Source organism: Carassius gibelio, chromosome B11 (assembly GCF_023724105.1).
Source record: "Carassius gibelio isolate Cgi1373 ecotype wild population from Czech Republic chromosome B11, carGib1.2-hapl.c, whole genome shotgun sequence".
Lineage (NCBI taxonomy): Eukaryota > Metazoa > Chordata > Actinopteri > Cypriniformes > Cyprinidae > Carassius > Carassius gibelio.
Window position 1 is genome coordinate 6249041 of NC_068406.1, and position 26585 is coordinate 6275625.

Below are 26585 nucleotides of genomic sequence, written 5' to 3' on the forward strand. Positions count from 1 at the left end.
AGGAGAACGCTGTAAGATAGTACCTACTTTTTCATATTATATTCCGTTTTGTGATACCCAACAACATAAAATACAATGGGTAACAGTTTAAATGTTTATTACCAACAAGCACATTGCACAAATTATTAAAAAATTAACCTTGCAACACAGCCTTTAAGTATATTTTGTAACTTTTGTAAAATAAACAATTAAGAAACTGCTGGGTCACCACTTGATACCATATATATACTAATAATGATCAAAATTAAGTTTTGAACTGGATTTTTGTGGGGTTTCTTTTTCTTTTTTTCTTTTATTGTACAATAGATGCAACAGCTAAAATCTTTGACACTCACACTACTGTTGGGAAATCCAAACCGTAAATTCTCTTCCAGAACCTGACAACCTGAGGTGACGGTTCTGTCAAAAAGCAGGGCAGAATGTCATGAAAGCACTGAAGCTTATATAATAAAAAGTACCAAAACCCTCCTTTTACAGGATACCAGCCAAGACCCTCAGAAATCAGTTGAGGAGAGCATGCTTGACAGAACAGTGGAGCACCACAGTGTATCTGTGTAATATACTGAGAGATGCAGTGACAGTGAGCAGCACTAATCATCTCCTGTTGTTCAGATGTGTTTGTATTATTAAGTGTTAAAAGGCAAAAGTGCCTCTCTGTCATATCCGAAGAATGAACTCTAACAAAACAACGTGTAGATTATATCCTTCATGTTATTATTGAATGTCCTATAACATGTTATAAAATATAAATGAAAATGTTTTAAACAAAATTCAAAAATACCAAATAATAACCTTTCATTCAGATCGATTAACTTCTGTCATGACAGTCTCTTGTGTTATTTACACTGAATTTGAGCAGAGTGCTTATACAAATAGACAGATGAGAAATGAAGCATGCCAGGATTTATTGCTTTGGTGAGGTGTTATCGCCTACACGAAACCTACAAATATTCTGCAGGTGTATGAGGCAGCCCTAAGCTCTCAGCTTTATATCTTTCAGTCAGGGGACAGAGCAAAATCATCTGCCACTGGATAAGAAAATTCTCTTTTTTTTTTAAATACAAAGCCTTTTGTATTTGACATTTTGTGAGGTGTGTGTTTGTTTGTTTTTATTTCATATCAGATCTGAAATTCAGATGGCAAAACATTCATGATTTATTTATCAATTGCAGTTACATTGAAATTCATACAGCAGTTTTGATTATGACTACAAAATGTCACTCTCTGTTTCTAGAGTCTCTATCTTTAAAAGAAAAGCATTATGTCATTTCTGTACACTCATGTGGTTCAAGACCTTTATTTATTTGCATTCTTCTGTTGAACACAAATTCATATATAAGTGGTACATTTGACTTGTAATCTGTTATAGTTTCATAATTAGATTTGACATTTAAACTAAAAATCATACCCTCCAAATTCAGCTCTCAAAAATCATTCATTAACAGTCTAATTTGGCACATTATTAAAAAAAAAAAATTGTGAGGAATATTGGCATTTGGAAATATTGTCATGTATTTTTTAAGGATTAACCACCTAAATGTTTCACACAAAAAATTACCACATGACTTCAGAAATATAGAGTATGAATCATATGAACAACTTTTATGGTACATTTATAATGCTTTTCCGTCATCATCATGAGCTTATGATTTTATCATTATGTACAGTATGAGCATTCTTCAAAACATTTTCTTTAAGAAAGTCAATTATACGGATACACTTTAAAAACGGAGCACTTTAAAGCATGGAAATCAGCTAATTTAAATAACACAATAGCAAAAAATAATTGTGTTTAAAAGGTCTTTAAGATACAATATCCAACTAATTGTTCTTCAAAAATTACTCACAAAAATGTATTTCAGTTGATCCACCGAAATAATTTCAATCCAGTCTTGTTGGAAAAAACATGCCTGCGGTGATATTTCTATATTTTTCTTTTTTTAATATTTAATACATATTTTGTACATATTTTAATCTACAGTGAGTGGGGCTATTTTGTCTGTAACAGATGAATGTGAATAGATATGTTGTTGAATGTATAACAGCATTAAGGAAAATGAAATGCCACTAAAAGCTTAATGCTCTAGTGCATTTAATAATAACATATCACTAAACCCTTCCATAAACCTAACCGATAGTGTTAACAAAAGCAAACATGACCTAAAACACGTGTGCTGAAGCAACCATGACATTTCATCTTGCCTCTACAAGTCTAAGCTCTTTAATCATGACTGTTGTTTCGCAGGATATGTAGCCGAGTGCTTTGGATTGCGAAGTGCATAGCTATACCAGGTGAGTAACCAAGCAAGTTTACATATGGAGCTGGTTATTTGATGCAAACATCAAAATGTATTAGTTTACTAACTCATACAATGTGGTTATACTGTTGTGAGGTTATAACGTGGTAGTACATAATCTGCTCAAATAATTATTTGCATGAAAACCAATAAAAGTTGTATGTGTTTCTGCCACTAGGGTTCATTTTAGTTAAAAACTGCAGTGAATTACATTTATATTAATTAAAGATAATGTGTATCATACTTATAGTAACATTTTAGAGGGAAAAATGACCAACCATGTAACAGATCTTACCACTAACCTATGAGAAAAACACCAAGCTTAATCTGCACCAGACCAGCAGGACAGGCCTCTTCTGATTCATAACCTCAAATTAGAAACTACAGAAACTGACTCATCTTTATAAAGACACCGTTGGATAAACAACACTCGAGACAGAATAGGAAGCTTTTGTACAGGCACTGAACTGGGTGTTGCTTGTTAGTGATAAGATGCTGGATGTGTTTTGATGGCATACAGAAAAAGAACAGACATTGGTTTGACTGCATGCTGCTGCCGGGAGAGCCGACACGCCTGATTGGACAACAACACCAGAGATGAAACCATAGCAATGCATGCTGGGAACACTCATGGTGTGTGTGTGTGTGTGTGAGTGAGTGTGTGTGTGAGCGTGCAAGTGTGTGCACACTCACCTCTCTCCACTGCTTGGTCTCCGCACCCTGAGTGTAAAAGACGCACACTGTGAAAAGGGACAAAAATAGCAAAAATTAGTGCTACACTCTCAGAAAAAAGGTCAAGCTGTGATTGGGGTGATAACCTTTCCAATAGTGATGCACCGAAATGAAAATTCTGGGCCAAAACCAAAGCTGAAAATTAAAGCTAAACTTAGCAAAAAAAAAACCTAAAACATTTTTAGTTGTCATATAATTCAACTGCACATAAGGCAGCTTCTATATATATATGTGTCAATGATCATCTTCTGGACAACTGTCAGATCAGCAGTCTTCCCCATGATTGTGTAGCCTAGTGAACCAAACTGAGAGACCATTTTGAAGACTCCTTCTTTTGAGTTGATTAGCTGATTGGAATGTCACCATATTTTAATTGAGATAGTGAATCGGTGGGTTTTTGTTTAAATGTAAGCCAAAATCGTCAAAAAAAAAAAAAAAAAGACTTAAACTACTTCAGTCTGTGTGCACTGAATTTATTATTTAATACACTGAATTACTGAATTACTGAAATAAATGAACTTTTTTTCTAATTTATTGAGATGGCACATGTGTATCTTTCTAGGGTTATTTTGACTAGCTGGATAGTATTTATGGACAATGAATGCATTTTCTGGTGCAAATGTAACATTATGAGACGTGTTTACCAGGAGATTTAATGACATCTTTCTGTAGTTGAAACACAGATCAAAACACTGAGCATTGCATGATACATTTCAGTGAATTGTACAGTTTCTTTTTTTCCAGCACCTTCTGAAGCTCATTATGTTTATTTCTTGCTATTACTAGTAATGAAAAGGAAGAGATGATTGATTCACATACTGCTTAAACTGAGCTGCTACAGCAATCTGTCAAGTCACATTTAAAGAACATCAAAACCTCATCTATAACAGAACATACTACAGTAAAAGATTGGTTTTGAGATTTAAGAATCCATTTGATTATCGGTTAACAAATCAGTAGCTATACTTAATCAATCACTAGCATCCACACAGCTGACATGTTTACCTCTTGTAGTTTATCCACAATGTGTAAACAAATGAACATCAACAGAGACAACAGAGACAAAAGCATCAGAGAAATGCTAATTAAACAACACTGTTTCAATGACTATAGCCCTCAAAAACTATTTCATTCAAAACCAAAAATTACTGTTTTGACCAAAATGTTGGTGCATCCCTACTTTCAAAAGATTCTACTATGTACAATTTAGGTGCTAATATGCACCTTTAAAATAATAATATCTGCTCAAAGTACTAATATTTACCATTTAGGGGTAAATACGGTACAAATATGAACTTTTATACCTCTAATAACTTTGTATCTAATAGTGAACTTCTCAAAAGAAGCATTCCAAATCTGAAACCATTTGATAGTTTTGTGTGAAAACAGGCTAGTGCTGTCAAAAGTACCAACTTCAATACCAATCAGTAATGAAATTTTCTTCCATTCCCCACTAGATTGCTGTTGAGCGGATTCTTAAACACTGATGATTGGCTGATTGGTTGATAACTGAACACAATTGCCAGTCAGCAATGTTTACGAATCCGCTCAGTTTAAGAATCTGCTCAGCAGTGCTGAAATGCTAGCGGGATATGGACATTCCAAATTTCAATACTGACTGGTACTGATGCCAGTACTTTTGGCATCTCTAAAACAGATAATAAAAAAAAATTATTCACTGAAAATCTGCACAAGTCCATTCAAATATATTGCTTTAAAATGCAACACATCGGTGACATTATTAACAAACAGTAGGCATGGGAAATATTAACTGTTTTGGGATTAGTATTTAGTATTATTTAAGTATTTGGAAATCAAAAGTGGAATTCTGTTGCCAAATGCTGGGATCATTTAAAAAAAAAAATGTGGTAGCATAAAATCAATTTATTCTTTTAACTTCTATTTCTGTATAACAATGTGTATCTATATGGCGCTTTTAATATGATCTATATTTATGTTCATTACGTAGCTATTATGATTTCAATGCATGTTTGAAAAGAAATCATACTAGTTTTAAAGAATATGAGGGTGAGCTGAATTAAATATATATATATATATTTTATAACCCCTAGTCTCTTTTTTTTTCAGAAAGAGAAGAGATTCACTTAGTTAAAACACTGAAACTCCATCCAACTCTTTCTTTTCTCCCTTTCTCTTTTTCAGCTCAATCTGTCAGTTCTCTTCAAAGGGTCTCTATGAAACTTGCTGCCATTGCGCATTTGAGTTCATGTTTCATTCAGGATCATTGGAGTCCTGCAGAGCATTGTAGATGAGAAGAACTCATCAGAATCACGCTGATGTTTGATGAGAGGCGAAAGACAAGAGATTAGAGAGAAAAGGAGTGGGGGACGCTAATTAAACCAGAAAGAGTATAAAATGAAGAGACGTTAGCTCTTTCACATTAGCTGTTTCATTTTCCATTGGCTGTACTCACATGGATCAGATTTGGAGAACGTGTCTCTGTCTAAAAGATTCCTGTGGAGAAAAAAAGAAGAAAAAAAAAAAACAAGATCAGTATAATTCTCACAGCACGACTAAATGCTATCAGTGACACATTGACATATGAAACTATTGAAGAGGCTTTTTGACAATTTCATTAAACTGGCTTATTAGAATATCCAAGTGGATATCAGGATAAAGGTTCAAGATGACATCAAGAAATGTTGACTATACGCTCCCCCAAAAATACTATAAGGGGATTTTCATGTTTAAACCCTGCTTAAATAACATTACATTTGTCATTTCAACTACTGTAGCAGGGTTGTTGCTGCTCAGAAACAAAATTTCACTTTCAGTGAAAGGTAAACTTATGTCTTATGAAACAATATGTTTTTCCCTCAACATTTAGACAGGCTCATATAACTTCACTACTTAAGAAACCGACCCTCAGCCCATCTCTTTTAGAGAACTACAGACCAGTTTCCCTTCCTACTTTTATTGCAAAAACACTTGAACGAGCTGTGTTCAACCAAGTCTTTGCCTTGACAGCAACAAATCTGGCTTCAAGAAGTGGACATTCAACTGAGACCGCCTTGCTCTCAGTTCTTAAAACCCTAAGACCTAAGATTTTGGAATCCAAATCTTCAGTACTTATCTTGTTTGATCTGTCCGCTGCTTTTGACATGGTTAACCGCCAGATCCTCCTGTTATCCCCACTGGGAAAGGGCATCTCAGGAACCGCACTCCAGTTGTTTAAGTCAAAGTACCTTGGAGAGGTGAGATGTCCAAGTCACAACATCTAACTACTGGGGTGCCTCAGGGCTCAGTTCTTGGACCAGTTCTCTTCTCTGTCTACATGGCATCATTATGTTCATTAGTTCATTAGGTCATTAGGTCTACATGGCATCATTAGATCATTAGGTTCTGTCATTCAGAAACATGGCTTTTCATAACCACTGCTATGCTGATGGCACTCAATTCTACCTCTCATTCCATCCTGATGATCCGAATGTAACTGCTCACATCTCAGCTTGTCTATCCGACATTTCTTGCTGGATGAAGGACCATCCCCTTCAACTCAACCTTGCCAAGCTGCTTGTGGTTCCAGCAAACCCATTGTTTCATCACAATTTCACCATCCTGTTAGGCACATCAACTATAACTCCTTCACAAACAGCCAGAAACCTTGGAGTTATGATTGATGATCAGCTAACTTTCTCAGACCACATTGCTAAAACTGTCCGGTCCTGTAGATTGCTTTATTCAACATTAAGAAGATCAGGCCCTTCCTTGTACAAGCTCTTGTTCTATCCAGGCTGGACTAATGCAATGCTCTCTTGGCAGGTCTTCCAGCCAGTTCTATCAAACCATTACAATTAATACAGAACGCAGCAGCAAGATTAATTTTTAATGAGCCAAAAATAATACACTTCAGACCTCTGTTTATCCATTTGCACTGGCTTCCAATAGCTGCTTGCAAAAAAATCAAGGCATTGATGTTTGTCTATAAAACCACCACTGGCTCTGCACCCCTTTACCTATATTCATTACTTCAGACTTACTGTATGTGCCTTCTAGAAGCTTGTGTTCTGCAAGTGAACGTTGCTTGATTGTGCCATCCCAAAAAAGCACAAAGTCACTTTTACGGACTTTTAAATTAAATGTTCCCTCCTTGGATAAAAGCTAAATTACTAAATGTTAATGTAATGTAAATGTAATAGTATAAAAATGAAAAATGCTGCCTTCCAATCAATTCAATAACCAATTTTATTAACCTTATAAGCATGAAAATAATATTAGGTTTAGTTTAAAACATTGAAATCTATACCTCTGCAAATCTGACACTGATATATGCTATAAAACAATGGATAATGACACTGTAATTTACTTTCAGCAGACTTTTAGAAAAGTTGCAGTTGCAATATTTTGTGAGGACATACATCAAAAATCACATGATCAATGACAAAATTACTCATATTAATGACCATCTGTACATTTGGCTTACGGCCCTTCGTGAAGGTATTCACTTAAATTTTTATATATTAGTGCTGTCAAACAAATGATCGCTATTAATCTCATCCAAAATAAAGGTGTTCATTTACTTAATATTATGTAAATTAACATAATATTAATAATAATGTGTGTGTTCGGTGTATATTTATTATGTATATATAAATACACACACGCCTATATATATTTAAGAAAAATGTTTATATATATATTACATTTATATATTAAAGGGTTATGAAACCCGCTGTTTCAGAACGACTCGGTTACGTATGGTAACCCTCGTTCCCTGAAGGAGGGAACGGAGACGTCACGTCGATGACCAATTGGGATATCACTTTGATAGACTAATCTACTTCGAGTTTAAACTAAACGAGTCAATGCACATTGGCATGCAATTATTGCATCTAGCTGCCGCTGATCACAGCATGAGTATAATAAGGCAGCAGGTGCAATGCATACCAGGTTTTCACTGAGGAGCGGAGCCAGTGACCCAGCGGCTTAGCGGTGGTATAGCAAACGTGGCGACGGGACATCTCCGTTCCCTCCTTCAGAGAACGAGGGTTACCATACGTAACCCAGACGTTCCTTTTCAGTCAGTCAATCTCAAAGTCACATCGATGACCAACAAAATTGGGATCCCTACCAAAGCGCCATGGGTGCTGCCCCTTCCAGTGCCCTGTGTGAGCCGCTGCACTCCTATTAGGTGTAGGCCGGGGCTCAGAACAAGTAGTTCCACTCACCATTGTCAAAGCATTACCTCACTAGGTGAGATTGGATAACACTGGGAAAACTAACCCATTCTGCTTGGAACAGGGATGCTGCGGAAGCCTCATCCTTCACGAAGGAGCAAATACACATATAGCATCCATTTAAGTGTATATGGAAAAATTTGAAATGATTAAAACCCTCTTGGAAAGGAGGATACTGGCTCTACACGAAGGCTATAGAACCTAGCAATCATGTTAGGGGTCACCCAGCCTGAAGCTCTACAAATATCACGAGACAGCGCCCAGGAGGATGCAACACTTCTAGTTGAGTGAGCTCGCAACCTGAATGGGCAGGGCACACCCTGAGCCTCATAAGCCAGGGTTATGGCATCCACAATCAAATGGGCCATCCTCTGCATAGAGACAGCTTAACTGAATGCAAAGGCTCAAATGGGCCCTGTTGTAATGGTTTAAGATTTAAGTGATTTTAGAGTCAGGTCCCAAGAGGGCTTGGGGGGGGGGGGGGGCAGGAAGGATTTAACCACCTGGCCCCTTTAAGGAACCTGATGATGAGGTTGTGCTTACCTAAAGACTTCCCATTGATGGGGTCATGGTACGCAGCAATAGCAGCAACATGGACTTTGAAGGGTGGAGGGGGACAACCTTCGCTCCGGCCCTTGCTGAAGAAAGGAAAGCACGACCACAATCGGGCATTTCGGGGGTCCACTCGGCAAGAAGAACACCACTCAATGAACAGGTTCCACTTCAAGGCATAAGCGTGTCTCGTAGCTGGAGCTCTTGCCAAAGTGATGGTGTCAACTACCCTCCAGGGACCAGACATGGAGTTTCAAAAGGCCTGTTAAGTTGTTTGGTCTGGATTGTTGAGCGCAGTGGCACTGAGCACATCATATTTCACACACTTTAAGCTGTTTTATTTTCCAAATGTAATAGGATTAGCCCAACGTATTAAATCATTCAATTTGTAATGCCCACCAAACCGAAAGCCTAGTGCAGAATCGTTCAATACGAATAAGTGTATCGTTACACCTGTTATTATTGTTATTTTAGTCTATATATATATATATATATATATATATATATATATATATATATATATACACACACACATACAGAATACAATATATATATATATATATATATATATATATATATATATATATATTCAAACACACACACACACAAAAACTGCATAAAAGTAAATATATTTTCTTTTAAAGTGATCTAAAGGCACCCACTGCTCTCCAGATATGAGGACACTTGATCAGCTGTGGTAAACTCTGAACACAGATATTGATTCCAGCGCTAGAGTTTCACTTCTGTTGATATGAGCTGTGTGCCTCACTCCCAGCGGCACAACTGTCATCACATCTCAACATCTAAATCAAAAATGGCATTTCTATTATGAGGATTACACACACATACCCACACACACGCTCAGGACGGACTCAGGCAGAATAGATGATCTGAGGGAAATGTGTGGTTTTGCTCTCACAAACAAAGCAGCTGTGATTATAGGTTCTCTCAGCAGCTGCACGGAAAGGCCTTCACCCTACAAGTTTCTGCTTCACCTCATCTACAGGAACCTGCTCATAATCCTCTCATTTTCCTTAATCAACTGTGCTTATGCCCACTGCAGATGATAATTACCATGTCAGCAATACAGCAACTGACAGCAAAAAGAAAAATGTAAATAAAGTGGTCTCTTGCTGACGTTTAATACTTCCTTGTGTTTCATTTATGGTTACGTTTTCCAATTTATTGTTATAGTATACTTTTTATAGTATAAACTGAATTTTGATCTAGCATAACTTCTGTATTTATAGCTTATTTTATACTCCACAGGCAATTAAAAATTACTCATGCTGAATAAAATAACAAATTGGCAGAAACAAATTTCAAATAAAGGAATCAAAATTTAGGAAAATTACACATTTGCACAGCTAAATAAGTTTATTCATAAATAAAGTTTAAATAAGGCATTTGAAATTTGCCAGTGTCACAGGCCAGGTGATAATTTTGTTGCAGATTAACCGAATGACGCTGTGGTGTAATGAACTGCCATCAGTATCATTTAGAGAAGCAAAAAGGTGTTTGTGAGATAAAGACTCTTTAAAAATGGCAGAGACCACAGAGCAAACTGGACTTGGAAAATAGGCATGACCCAGTTTGTCTTGAACTTTAAAGGGACTTATATTCATAGATTTTATTTTAAGCCACTTACGATAAAGAAATGCTTTTTTCAGCACATAACTTATTATGTGCATATTTCCATTTCAGAGAAGTTTGGCATAACCATGTAGAACAGAATCAAACCGAAGTTATAACTAGAAAAATCAGTCTGCTTGCATGTCAAATGAACAGAAAGCAACTGCGAAATGAGCGCAATAAATTCTGTTTTTAACCCCAACTATATCTTAGAATAGAGAACTTTACTTTTAGGCCTTACTGGAAAAATTAAGGACAGAAACATGTTAATGTATTCATAAGAAGGAATGTGTGTGTTCTCACGGAATATTTAAAACGTATTCCTTATTATTTCTTATTTTATGTTTTCCTGTTATTCCATTATCCTGTGTGTACTGATCAGCACCAAACTTTCTTAGCAGAAACTTGTGCAAGGGCTCTTCTTTTTCTAAATGGAATCACTTTAATTATGGAGGAATCTAAGAGTAGCATCCTACAAGTATAAGAGCATGAAAAAAAGCAGTAGTCTTTCTATGTGTTGATTTTTTTATGTGCAGCGAGAAAAAAAACATATCTAATCTAGAATTTAATTAACATAGAACTAAACCCAAATCTAATCCTACCTAAGACTTGAACGTGATACAAGCACTGCAATATCCTTCAGACAATTTCAAACTATTTTTTATTTTTTAATTTACTCTAGATTTCTAATATGGTAATGAATCTGTCCTGCTTTTTCATGAATGTTTGCTCAGAGACCAAATGTCAGAGACATTATTACTTTTCTCACATGTAGAGTAAATGCAGATGACAGATCAGATTTAGTGAAACTTTTAGAGATCTGTGTGACTAAATTTATTCTGAACTCATCATCATCCATAACACTCATCCCTGTTTATGCTTTGTATATTTAACATGAAAATAAGAAATGCTCATGGCATTTACACAGAGGCATAAACATTGTTATTTGCTGTGACAAAGCTACCACAAGTCTTTTATTTTCAATGAGAGTTGAAGATTCGAGGCAAGATGAGCGACAGCAACTGTTGGCAGGAAAACAAAGTTAAGCAAAGTTTATATTTATGCAAATGAGCATTTGACTACCAACACAAATTTAGAGAGTTATGTTCATGTGATCCGCTGCTAGATACAAAAACTGGCTCAATGACAAATCAAAAGAAAAAGAATTTATGAGCTTAAAACATGTTAAGTTCTTAGAAATGTGCTCTTTATATTCATGTTGGTTTAATATGGTGTTGAAAACAGCATTTTGTGGTCCTAAAAACTTTTGAAAAAAGGGTTTAAAAGTGTAAATTTCTGTGTAAACTACAGGAATGTGAATTTGTGAAAACTGTCACAAGGTGCGCATGTGTATTAAGTGTATATAGCGTGAGTAGTTGACAACCATAATTCAGCATTTTTAGCTATTTTCACAGATTCTGTATGAACGGATTGCTTCAACAACGTTGTCGTCTCTTTGCAACTTTAAAAAACACAAGAATGTTTAGTATGTTGTTCTAATGTCAATATTCTCTTATTCCAATAACCCTAACCACAACCTAACAATCTACTAATACTCTAATGAGAGTTAGTTACTTATACTTACAGAGAAATGTAACATGAAGTAACTTACAGTTAGAAGAATTTCTAAATGATGAGTCACACTGCATATCACACCACCCCCTCCCATTCCCCTGATGTCATAAATGCAAACTTTTTAATGTAAACATGTCACCATCTCTCATTTCAACAAATTTGATATATAAGGAGCTTTTAAATCTAGAATTTAAAGAATTTTGAAAATAATGTGTGAAACGTTTTGCCTGTGTCCAAAAAGCCTGTTGAAAAAGCATGAAGCAGGTGTGAATGATTATTTCCATAAATTACGCTCTTCGCTTGGTGAGTTTAATTTCAATTACTCATTCACTTTTCAACAGCCCAAAATGTAATTAACTTTAAGTATTGTCCTCTGCATATCAAAGAGCCAATAACCAGCCTGATCTTCTCCGTCACGCTTGTTGAAAGACATTGCAAGAGCTCCCACAAAAAAAGAGGATGAATTTTCACAAAATAAACAAACAAAACCTTCTGCTTATTTTGCTAAAACTACTTTATTTACCTCTTGGTAATCATGTCTAGCAATATTCAAGCACTCAAGACCAGGTAAAATGCATTTTTAAGTAACATCCTCCCAAGGATGTGAATATATACTATATCATAGTGATGGCTCAGCATGAGTGCCTGCCATTCTTCATCAATTGCTAACTCTATGACAGCAAGTGCCATCATTAAACTCTATTCATGTCCTTGTCATCACACCTACTGAAAATCAGAATATCTTGTCCAAAGCTCAGCAAAGGTTCTTTTCTTTCTCTCCAGGCTCTGAGGAATTCTACTGGAGGTTTAATTATAGCCTTTAAGAGCTGCGAGATGAAGCAGAATCTGTTATGAGTAACACTCTGAACCCCCTGTGTCTCGAGAGCAAGGAATCAGTCCACCTTGTTCCCTTCTTTGTGTCAATCCTTCTTTCTACAGTGAAATGTATATATCCCAGTTCGATTACTCGGTGACCCTGAAAAATCTGCTGTTGAGGTCAACAGAGAATTCATTAAAGATTAATCAAAAATGTTGTTTCATTTTGGAAAGGTTATCTGAGAGCTGTGTGTATGAGCACAGGCTACTTGGACGCGTCTGGAGTAGCAGGACTGTGAGTTACTGTGGCAATGAAATTGATTGTATTGTTGAGTGTGACATGGTGTGATTATATCACAGTGGTATAAAGGTTAAGCAGGTTCTTGTGACTTCAAAGATCAGTGAACAGTTTTATTTCTGTGGTAATGTGAAGGAAAGCCTGGACTAAAAGGGATATTCGACATACAGCCTATATGGTTGTGATGAGAAACGGAGAGAATACTGTAGATCCCTGTACTGACTTGGGATTCTGTGTTTTTGTCTCATGTATTTTAGACATACAATATTGCAAATGCAATGTTGGACTTCTGGTTCCTGTGGTGGAATACATAAGAGTACCAGCCCAAAAGTCCCTAGTTCCTGGGCAAAGTGCTGCTGTAATATGTTGAATTTATATAGCTCCTTTACCAAGCTCAAGGACAATTCACAGTAACAGTAGCTAACAAACAACCATTTCATACATAATCACTTAAATGGACAGTTGACAGTCCAAGACATGACGACTGCAGTTGCATATCAAAATAGTAGTGCAAACAACCAAATCCAAACAGAAAAATATCTTATTATGACAGGTAGTATTGATTAAACAAATTGGCTTTAAGTTTAGTCTTAAATTCATGCAGTGTGGTTACTCTCCTAAGAGACAGTGGCAATTAATTCCAAAGCTTAGGAGCCATAACACAGACCTGCCTCCCATAGATGATAGATAAAATCTTGGTATACAAAGAAGTTCACCTCCAGATGATCGAAGTGGTAAAGAACGAATATAAGGACAAAGTAAGTCAGACAGTTAGGAAGAAGCAAGACAATAGAGTAACATAAAGGTAAGCAGAATAATTTTGTAAATAATATAAGACAACACAGGTAGCCAATGGAAATTAAAAAGGAGAGATATGAGCAGGCCATTTAATGTAAGTTAATATTCTCACAGCAGAGTTTTGAATATATTGCATATGCATATGGGAGAAAGAGTGCACTGATAGTCCAGAAAAAATTCAAACTGATAAAACTGGAGTTTAGGCAGGTATTGAATTCACTGATACATGACGATAGTGATGTCAGCAAACAATATACCTGAATATCAGTTACAAAGCAGTGATACTAAAAACCATGGTGGCAAATAATTTGTCCAGGAGGGATTTTGTAAATAATAAATAATAGTCTGAGAACATAGCCCTGTGGAACACCATGTTTGAGTAAGACATTGGGAAATTTATAGTTATGCATGGTGATGTAGTATTGTCTGTCTGTCATTTGGGAGGACAATGCAGCTCCTAATATGCCAAACTCTGAGAGGTGCATTAGTTATAACTTATGACAGATGATATCAAATGCTGAGTTGAGATTGAGTAATAAGTATGGAAAGATTGCCCAAATCACCAAAAAGTAGGAGGTCATTGATAAACCTTACTAAAGCAGTTTCAGTACTGATGTAAGTAAAACCAGAATAAAATGTATCAAACTGATCACTGGGAGCTAGAAATGACTGACGATGAGTGGCAACAACCGCGATAATTAGTGAAGTCAGTTGGGTCCAGATTTGGCTTTTTAAGAATAGAGTAACAGCAGCACTCTTGAGTGGAAAAAACAAGAATGGAAAAGGTGGCAGAGCTAGGAATGGTTTTCCAAAACATTTTTGTTACAGTTTAATTTTAATACATTTTAAAAGAATAATTAATTTGTTTAGGTATTGTTTTAGTTCTGCATTTGAATACTGCTGTTTTTGACAATAAATTTGTATTAAGTCATAAATCCAGAAAAACTCTAATAGAATTTCTGGGGGGAAAAAAGAAAACATTTCAATACTTTCTTTTTTCTTTTGTTTATTTAAAGTTAATATAATCATTCAAATGTAATCCAGATTTTTTTTTTTTTTTTTTTTTTTTGTAGGACCCTAAAAATGCTATATTAATCTTTTAATTATGTGTTGTTAAATTGTATATACAGGTATTTGAATATTTCTATTATTTAAACCTGAATAAAAAACATTACAGTTACAGTATATGTGAATTTTATTTGCTCATTTTTTACAACCTGAGAGATGAGTGGCAAATACTGTCCTATGTAACTGACAGCATGCAACAGCTGCGGCCCACGAAAATTAGGTTTGAAAATATTTTTGAATATTACTCATAAAGTCACACTCTTCTCTTTGCTCTGGGACAATGAAGAGATTCTTGACTTCAGCGAGGGAATGTCGAAGTGGCAATGTGATGAAAACCTGTGAGCTAGCATTGGATACAGATGGCTGGCTGTTATCGAATCCCGAGAGGGTTTGTACATGAGAGTAGTAGAGTGCTGTGAGGTGGCAGTTTTGCTTTGCCACCAGAACCGTCAGGCACAGCAGAAAGACTATAAAGGAAGCGGACTACAGGCTTCTTCCCACAAGAGAGAACATACCGACTGCTCTGGAGAAGATGCCAGCTCTATTTTCTGCAACCTTCTGCTTGATTTTACATATTTTATCTCATCAGTCTTATTTCTCTCTCTTTTTCTCACTGTGTCTCTCTCCGTCTATGTCACTTTTTCTCTCTCTTGCATCAAACTCTGATCGCTATGAGCTTGAAGGCTTTGATCACTAAAAAACACTGCTCACCACTCAAACAATGTCCTGGAGTCCCTGTCCTCTGTCTGTCTGTCTGTGTGTGTGTGTGTGTGTGTGTGTGTGTGTGTAAGTAGGCACTGACACTTGAAATATAATGGAAGAGCAGCCAAAGAAGCATCAACTATGATATCTGTTGTAGCCTACCCAGACTCATTGGAAATATGTGCCTCCACCTGCATTTCTGCAAAGCTCGTACTTCATATATATAAAAAAAACGTACCTATATGTATGAAGCCCTGCAGTTTCTAGTTGAAATGAACATTAGAAGCAGTAACTGTGATTTACAGGGCCACAGTTACCATTATGAAAGCCAAATTTTTACACAACCCCTTGCGCAATACTATGTTATGACTTCAAAACTATTTTAACATACTGAAAACTGGATATTAGCATAATATATACAGCTTCATTTGTGCGGGTTTTCTAATTCAGTAGGTTTTCGTCAACAAAACGGTTTAAACTTGCGTATAGCACAATTGCATCAGCATCAGCAAGTGTATTTTTATATCACTTCTGCTTTTATTAACACTATTGGATAGGTTTAGGGTTGGGTTTGGTGTAGAGGATATGTTATTTTGTAACACATTAGACCATTACACCTTTAGCAAAACTCACCAGACATTTGAATTCTGCACCACTGCAATACATACTATACGTAAGCAATGTAATAAAAATGCCACAGTACGTGCCTGTACAAACATAATAAAAAAACATTTTTTAATTTATTTTATTAATTTTTTAATCAATTTGCTATTCAGGAACACCCAGTATTATAGGAGCTAAATATATAAATATAATTCAGGTTTGATAGTGATGATGGAATCATGAGTACATACTGTACGAGAGAAATAACTGCTCTAATCCACGTTTAAACAAAACCTCATGAAGATCTGCATCTCGAAACCAATAAACAAAAGACATCTATTATAATGATGGCATTTCAAAATAAGCCTGTCACAATCCCAGATCGGTCTTCTACATCTTAAAGCAACAGAGCTTTGATGTTTTCTAGATTTAGATGGAAGCAAACCCATTTTCTCAGGCTGGATTAGAGGAGATGATGTAATGCATTTCACAATATCATGAATGATGTATCAATTTGACAGCAGTTTGAGGAGTGTGAATTACCATCTAGGTACCACCTAAAACCATCTTTATTTAGATGATGATGCAGAATAGGATTTTATAATCCAACTGGAAATGGATTCAATTGCATTAAATTAAAATCAGCGATAATTTTATATTATATTATTATATTACTCAAGCAAAAATGGTCAAAGTTGACATTTGTTTTTCTTGTGCTTTACCTTATGCTGAGTCTGAAAATGCATTATTCTACACTATATAGGCTAGTAAATGAAAACAGTATGCAGTAACGTCCAAATTCAAAGTAATCAAATCAGTAAGCAAAAAGGATGACCAAATACTTCCACTGAGAATCTGCAGAAAACATTCAATGGACGCATTACTATCCCATGAGGCAATGGATGATGCATTGTGAATGGCAGTAGAACCATAGAGATGTGTTTGTAGCTTCCACATTCGACCACTCCATACATGTCGACATGTCCGCCATCTTGGAATGGTCAAAGTGTTATAACTCACAAATTTCCAATGACATTACTCATACAGCGGCCCGAAGAAACAGACGTATATGCATAGATGCCTCATTAGAGGTTATGATTGAAATCGCGCAACTGACACTGGTATGTCAACAGTAACAACATAGGGGAACAAAATGTAAGTACAAGAGACCCAAAAGAACTCTTTACGTAATCTCCAAAAAGTATTTAGAGAACAGTGTTTTGGTAGTGAATACAGAGTGACATTTCTTTTTGAGAGTAGGCCTTTTTTGCATACAAGAGCTATTGACAACTGCTGATTTCACTGGAGGAAACGTGTTATTAAGATGTTCTACACATTGACCTCAGTATAAATGTGACAGATTAACTTCAGAGTATATAACTAATAGTTGACAGCAAACACACCCACAATCTCTGGACATCACGTCTTTCATTCTGTTTTTGTGGAGTTCTGTATATAAGTGTGAATGCGGGGGCTAGGTGTGATAATACTTGTGATATAGACAGTTGAAACGATCTGTGGGAGGCCATGTTTTGCTCCCACTGTTTACTTCCTCTTTGAAATTGCATTTTATGCTGCTTTTTGTCTCAGTAACGTTCCCTTCAGAGAGCGAGTCGTGTAATTAGCCATGATTAATGTCTAATGTGCATGTAATGACACTAAATAACCCAAAAAATGACACTGAAATATTATGCGTTTAATGGGCTCCTGAAGATCGTTAAACACCATAAGAAATGCATGTTCATAATGTTATTTTGCAAGCCCTTTGGATTTGCTAACCAAATCTCACTCGCCAGGATTCACTCACATTATCAACTCAATTAAAAATCTCCCCACTTCCACTTTGTGGTCATTTTTTTGCCAAATGATTTTTGAAGCTACTCCAGCAGTCCAGCAGTCCAGCTACACTGAAGTGAGTCAGTGGCAGAGCTGTAAGCACCATAAAGGTGAGGTTTTTTTTGTTGTTGTTTTTTTTCACAAGATGATCATTGATTTGGAAGGATTGCTTGTGGATTAGTGTGATGTTTTTATTAGCTGTTTGGACTCTCATTCTGACAGCACCAATTCACTGCAGAGGACACACTACATAGCGAGTGATGTAATACTGAATTTCTTTAAATCTGTTTTGATGAAGAAACAAACTCATCTATATCTTGGATGGCCTGAAGGTGCCAATTTTCATTTCAGTATGAACTAAACTGGTTTCAACAATCATGATGTTTTGTTCTCTTATAAACTGCTTGTGATTATTCCCAAACACTCACAGTTTCTCTCTTCATGGGATTCAAGATTGTTGAAATATTTCTTATATAAATAAGAATTAAGCAATTGTCTTTATTAAACTAAAAATGGACAAACCACATAAGCGTGAATGCAAATCCTGAGTGCATCCTCCATCGATCCTGAGTGCACTTATTTCACTCCTTCCCTAACTGAAGCCACCTACACTCATCTACTTCCTAAGCAAAGTGTTTGCCATCTCAAATGAGTCTATGGATATGGCCTTGGTCAGTGCACATGCTGGACTCTCTTGTGAATTTCTGGTGCTAGGCAGACAGAATGTGTCATCTGCACTCAGGGTGCGACATACAACATACTGTAAAACAGGCCTATTTCCCTCTGCAACCCCTTTTTTCTTTCCAACAGTGGCCTCCTGTACAGTTCCCTGGAGCTTTAACACCCACACACACACCTCACTGAAGCCCCTTTCACACTGCACGTCGGACCCGCAATATTCCCGTAACATTGCCTGGTCGTCTTCTGTGCGTCCCGGAATTGATTACCGAATTGAACCCGGGTCGGGGACCTAGTAACATTGCGGTAATCGATCCGGAACAAGCGTTGTGTGAACAAAAGCCAGATCTAATTCCGTATCGAAGTGATGACGCGCGTTATCACGCGACTCTTTTACCGGCTGTTTTGAAGGAAGATCAACATTCGCGACGAAAACATATGTGCAAACTGTAATGAAGCAGAGGTCAGTTAGTTCCTCACTTTCCGCGCTGACGCCGAGATCGTTTGCTTGCTTCAGTTAAAGTATAACGTGCCAAGCGTTGTCGACTCGTACATTACACGTCACGCACTGATGTCACGTGTCGTTACGGGATCTTCAAGGGCTGTGTGTGAAAGCACGCACATATACCGGGTCATCACTGGCAATGTGAAAGTGCCAAATCTAGCGACCAGGGAACAATTACAGGAACACTTTAACCCTGTATTTGCCGGAATGGCAGTGTGAAAGGGGCTTGAGAGAGCACACACACTGGCATCTAGGAGTGCCCATTCCTGCCCTTAAAGTGCCTCCAATCACCACTGCCACTGCTCAACACCAACTGAGAAGAGAAGTTAGAGAGGACAAAGAGTCCTGAGCTCCATTTGCTCCATTAAAGTACTATTTAAGTCCCAGAGCTGGAGATAATGTCCACTGTTCAGGCCAGCTGGCTGAAGGAGAAGCTGTTCAGGGAAAGAATGGTGATATCTCAGAGATGGAGCTCCATTTAAGGAGAGGAGGCAGTGATTTGACCCTTAGTGGGGCCGTGGAATGTTGTAATATTGTGCTGATTACAATACCTTCTGAATAACGGTCACCTTACTGTTTACTGTTTAAGTCAGCACAGATCTACAAGTCACTCAAACAATGCTCTCTTTTGGACGTGCCAGACAGTCACTCAGACTCAAATTAACAAATATCCCAGATATGTGTGTTCTTGGGTTTCTATGGATTTCAAGGGGGGCAAAATTTATGTTTCTGGTGTCTTTTGCTGCAGAGCATAATTAATAAATTGTATTGGAAAAATAACACTGATAATGTTTCTCAAGTCAAGAGTCAGTTAATGGAACATTTCTCGATCAAACAGTACACTGAACTGTTCTGGACTCAAATTACTTAAATGAGGGGGCAAAATAGAAGATTTTTATTGTTTCCCATGGTATATATAAAAAGGTGAGTTGATTAAAACTAGCTGATTCACTTCATATGCTCTAGACATGTAAATCAGCTATTCACATCATTGTGTACCATATATATGTAATTGAATTGTGTATATGTGACATCATTGTGCGATTATAATTTACAAACATCTCTCTGAGCGGTTCAACAGGTCGCCATGACAACTCCGAAACTGATGTTATCACAGGACTGTTGGATCTGTCAGAATGACGTCAGAGCCCAAATTGATAGGTAGAGTATGAAATCTGAGTCAAGAGAGGAAGATTCAGAAAATATAACAACAGAACAGAGCATGTGTGTCGCTAACTTCTGAAATAAAGAGACTGATTAAATCTTCTCATCAGACAAAATAAAACATCAAAGGACTGAGGACAATAAAAGTGAGCACCACAGAAAAGAGCTATAAACTGCCTGCCTAGAGAGGCACCATCAGTGCAATTAATGGTGTCAACACCCTGTTTCTCAGTGCAGATCGAAGTCAATGTAAATAACGCCTGACTGCATCATAACACAATGCACATTCATTGCCACACTTTCGGATGAACTCATTGAGCCAATACACCCACACACGCTTAAGTTCTAGAGTTTCATCTTGGATGCAAACCACAGGCAGCCTCCGTGCAGTAGCCTTTTAAAATGCAAATGATATGCATATGTAGCGGTTCGTTATATCCCGACTAGAAGTACAGCAACATATGGCGATGTTTGCTTATAGCTATCGCTCGAATGATCTTTTTATTAACGTATAGATTAGAATCGATATTTGAGGCCACAGTGCATGACTGAATACGTGTCCCAAGAACAGGCGTTTTGTCGGGGCAACCTCTAATAATGGATATTGGATAGATACAATTTGCTCCAGCAACAGCAACAAAACCTCTCCAATCCCAGAAGCAATTATGTCCCGATTCTCAAGAGAGACCAGCGCAGTTATATGCCGTATTTCATAATATTTCAGTTAAAATTATTTTTTTCTCAAAGTAACCCGACTGCTTGTGAGTGTAGACAATCTTCCAGACCAGTCATATCCCTGCCGTTTTGGAAAACCTCTGGAGTCTGCAGGCTTTAAGCTGTGATGGCATTTGGGAATTTTTCATCCTCTTCTGTGCATACTAATGCTGGGTTTTCTTCCTAAGCAACGCAGATCAGAATGAATCAATCCCATGGTGCAGTCTATGGTGGCTGGGGCCAAATTGGCTTTCATCCCTTGTGTGATGAAAACTCGATGTGTCCCCGGAAATGGGAACCTGAGTGATGCAAACTGAGCCGGCGCTCTCTGGATCGATCTGGATGCCCACGCAGTATGCTTTTCCCACCATCTATTTAATTATTCACTCCGGCCAGCTGCCCCTCCAGGGCTTTCAATGCAGTGTGTGGAATGTCAGAGGTACAGATGCAGAGGCAGGCCTGCCTGTTGCAGGATGTATAACTGCAGCACTGTGGTGCTACAACTCTCTGGGCGATGAAAGTGACACCACATCACGTACACAGCTAACAGGCAACAACATCATATTTCATTATTAATTAACCCATGTCTTTTTCTTTCATCCACGGAACACAAATTTTTAGCCCTTTTTCGACATAATGAAAGTGAATGGAAATTGGGCTGTCAGTCATTGAATGAAGCATTATTATGGGCTGCATCTGAATCGCATTAAAGTATGTTCAGTATACAGTAGTATAAATATGCATTGTATGAATGAAATCTGGACATAACATTCTTTATGCTGTCATTGTCATGTGGCCTTATAGGATAGTAAATTGTCCATCAGATGCACACTTCAGAATATTTATATATGTATATATATTTTTTTTTTTTTACTTTTTAGTATATTTTGGGTATACTGCTTTGAGAATAATGTGAATTTGGACATACTACTCTTTTCACCTAGTTGGCAAGTAGGTATATTTGAATGCAGGGTTGGATTTCTTTCAATGAATTAGTCTGTTCCTGTCCACATAATTGGTGTACATTTTTCAACCATGAATCCAAGAATTAAGGATCTGGTCACTGAATGAATCATTCACTGAACTGATTCAGTTTGCAAAATCAATTTAAATCGACTCATTGATTATTCAAGTTCCAGGCAATTCATCACACAATGTTATAGTTTGGAATATATGATATCATTGGAATAGCAAAAGCTCTTATGGACTACCTTTATGATACTTTTATGCTTATAGTAATATAGTTTTAATACTTTTAGATGGCCACCATATTTTGCATTCATTGTAATTGCATGAAAAACAGCAACATGGACCTATTCAAAATTTCCTCTTTTGTCTTCTTCAGAAGAATGAAAGAGACACTTTTATGGTTCTTATCATCAAACCCACTGATGCAGAGCTGGTCATACCTGCACCGCCTTATGCGTCACCTGACCACTGCAGCTTTGTGTGCTTTAAGAATGAGGCATAGGTAGCAGAACAGAAGAAGTGCAGCAAAGCACGTGGCAGAAACATCTCTACAACACCTGCCAAGTGCTTCCCTGCACAATCTTCAAAGCGAACTCAACTCTCTGTAGAACGCTTGTCTTGTCTTGTCCTCCAAGATTTTCTTTCCATGGATCTGTTTTAAGGGTCTGGCTCAGGCTCTCTGAGGTTTTTTCTATAACCCCTGCCTCCAGCTATTTTTACAACTCTTATCTTGGTTCTACAACCCTGCATTTCCCCATTTTTGCTGTCTCTGACTTTCTGTCTCCCTCCTTCTCACTTACTTACTCATAAATCTACATCACATATCTCCAGCCCACCAGTCTCATTTATAAAACATTCTTGTGAACTGAAATCTCATCTTATATAAAACTCAAAAGAACTGAACAATCTTTAGAGTGTGTGAACTATGTCGCTATGCTTTGGAGGATTGTTGGAGGCTTTTTGTTCTGACCATGACACTGCTGAATCACATTCAATGGAAGTGATTGCCAGTGTAATCCTTAGCAAATAGATCAGATCTAGCTTCAAATTTAAAGCCAAAGCCACACACCAAACCCACGCACTTGTTCTCTACAGCAAAATGTGACATTTGGTTTTGATGATCATTTTTCTCCACCAGCTTTAACCTACTTAAAGTAAGCTAGTATGGAGGCTTTTTGGATGTTTTCAATAATGCACACACTATATAGAAGACTAGGGAAGGGTATTGCACAAAATAAATGCAGTTTAATTATCAATATAACATTTAGAAAATATAGCCACATATTTTAAATATTATGTGATAACACAAGACCAATTTGATCAGTCAAAAATCATGTGTGACTGGTTATAATGTGCAGCACTGTAAAAACATATCTGTCTGTGGCTCAGCACCAGCAAACACAGATTCGAATTTAGCAGCTGGTGATGTGCAGCATGGAACGTTCTAATCATACCGATGTGATTATATCAATTATAAAAAAAATATTATAAGGCTATTTTTTTTCTTTTTGAAACTGCATTCAAAAAACACTTGGCTCAAAAATTTTAGGGGGCAAATGTCCCCTCGGTTTGAATGGGCATGACACTAATATTTTTGTAACACAGAAGTACAGTGTAATTTAAGTGTATTTATTTGTTAATACATTTTTTTTATTTTATTTTATTTTATTTTTTTTCACAGTCAGAGTCTTAAGGTAATACAGCTGTCTTAAGGATATAATAATGAAAAAAAGCCTTAAATTAAGTACTTTAAAAATATTTATTTCAATCAACTGACACCAAAAAGAAAATTACATATTTTCGCATTTTCCTAAGCTCACTGGTGTTTAACAGCTGTACCCAGCATGCTCTGCCTTGGCAAGTGCATCCGTTCTAATAAAGCGAAACCTAATGGTGCTAATTTATCATCAAGTTAGGGGGAACACGGTGACGGCTCACGTGATGAAGCCCGTCAGGAAACATATGTTACCCAAAATGAAAACGACCATTGGTGAATGCAGTTTTGCCAGCCAAATGACGTTTCAACCAGTAGACAATCAGTCATTCCAACACTCAATGCAAATGCAATGCAATGCAAATGCAGTATCACCTCAGCCCTAATTCCAATTAGAATATAGTATCTGGATTTGTCACTGTGTCATTTTAATTGTATTAATAGAAATTACACCAAAATTAGCAACAAGGACCTTGTGTGACATTTAGTGCCTCTTTTTTGTTATATAGTGAAAGGGACAATTTAATTTGACCTGCTTCAAATATTCATTTCTTAATGGCATATTGCATTAGATTAGTAAAAAACTTAGGCACTGAATATAAAGTGGCTTTAGCAGTCTATTTATATATTTATGTATATACATATACTCACCTAAAGGATTACCATACTAATACTGTGTTTGACCCCCTTTCACATTCAGAACTGCCTTAACTCTACGTGGCATTGATTCAACAAGGTGCTGAAAGCATTCTTTAGAAAAGTTGCCCCATATTGATAGGATAGCATTTTACAGTTGATGGAGATTTGTGGGATGCACATCCAGGGCACGAAGCTCCCGTTCCACCACATCCCAAAGATCCTCTATTGGATTGAAATCTGGTGACTGTGGGAGCCATTTTAGTACAGTGAACTCATTGTCATGTTCAAGAAACCAATTTGAAATGATTCAAGCTTTGTGACATGGTGCATTATCATGCTGGAAGTAGCCATCAGAGGATGGGTACATGGTGGTCATAAAAGGATGGACATGGTCAGAAACAATGCTCAGGTAGGCCGTGGCATTTAGAAAATGCCCAATTGGCACTAAGGGGCCTAAAGTGTGCCAAGAAAACATCCCCCACACCATTACACCACCACCAGCAGCCTGCACAATGGTAACATTGTTTACGCCAAATTCGACTCTACCATCTCAATGTCTCAACAGAAATCGAGTTAAACAGCTGAGCCCAAGCCTCTGTTCGTAATTCCAAAACATCACTTTGGAGCTAGTAACGAAGGAACGTTAGGTTACTTCATTAAAAGCTTATTTTATTACTGTAGCAAAAGCAGTGTATTGGGTATAGAGATACTGACTGGGAGACCATGATAAGCTATCTGATACAGCATTCATTCTTCAGTTCAATCTCATATTCGTGTTTGAATGTCCGATAGTCTCGTACTATCCTTTACCCTGTTATGGGTTATTTCCGATGACAGCGCTGCTCAGTGCATTTGTTGGCTGTGTAAAATCTGGTTTGAATGAAAAAAATTAATTCCTTGCTCAGAACTTTGCTTTAGTATCTTTCAATTTAAAAGTCTTCACTGCTGACTCATCAAATAGTCTCGTCACCATCTAATGGCAGAACAATGTAACTAAAATCACCATCACGAACACACACACACACACACACACACAGATTTCCAAATACTAACTACTATTATTTATATTAAATATCATTTATTGATTGTCACGATCATTAGCTGGAGTGCCCATGAACTTCAGTAGAGGAATTTTCATCAACCACCAGATGTCACCATATCATCACTTGAACACTAGCACCTCTCTTACGGTTGCACCACACCTGAACTACATCTCCCATGAGTCACTGCATCACTATCACCTTGCCACACCTGCACCTCATTCATCAGCTAATCTTCTTGCCACACCTGCACCTCATTTACACACACATATAAGCAGCACTCACACACAGACACTTTGTGAAGTCTTGTTTAGCACCGTTTTACATTTCTGAGCGGTTTCCCTGTGTTTGTGTTTCCATGTCTGACCTTTGGATTGTGTATTTTGACTCTGATTCTCTGCTGCCTGCCCCGATCTCTGCTCATTACTGTTTATGATTCTGGATATCCTGATTTCTGCCTTTCTGACCACTCTGTTGAATAAATGCTGCAATTGGATCCAAACGCCTCTGACTCTCCTTCGTAACAGAGGTATCAGTTCCGGCTTCCATATCAGCCTCTCACCAATCCAGCCTAACCATGGATTCCAGTCCACCAGCTGTTAAATCTATGACAAGGAGATCAATCGATTGAGAAGTATGTTCAGCAGTTCTGTGAGCTAGTATATCAGGTTCCTTTAAATGATGAAGCTTTGTTTAAGGACTTGTTTCGTTTTAGACTCATGAGTCAATTAAACAAGATGGCCCGCCAGCCCAGCGCCGCTGCACAAGATGGCCGTTGCAGGTGACCGTCCAGAGTCGGGTCAGGTCCCCGTCGCCCGTCCAGAGTCGGGTCAGGTCCCCGTCGCCCGTCCAGAGTCGGGTCAGGTCCCCGTCGCCCGTCCAGAGTCGGGTCAGGTCCCCATCGACTTCCCAGAGTCAGGTCAGGTCCCCATCGACTTCCCAATTCCTGTCATGGCTACGGAGGCCATGAATGAACTCACCACCAGCCATGTCACGGCCACGGAGGCCAACTACCATCTCATCATGGCCACAGAGGCCACTATTAATCTGTTTAT

General features: G+C 37.4%; 1 protein-coding gene across 1 annotated transcript in view; it reads right to left on the reverse strand.

Moving 5' to 3' along the window:
* LOC127967931 (copine-5-like) overlaps window positions 1–26585 on the reverse strand; it is a 73484-nt gene that overhangs the window by 34686 nt on the left and 12213 nt on the right. The window contains exons 2-3 of the mRNA XM_052568703.1: window positions 5464–5504; window positions 2991–3037 (exon numbers count right to left, since the gene is read on the reverse strand). Of these exons, the coding sequence (XP_052424663.1) occupies window positions 2991–3037; window positions 5464–5504 (88 nt within the window). The remainder of the gene's footprint in view (window positions 1–2990; window positions 3038–5463; window positions 5505–26585) is intronic.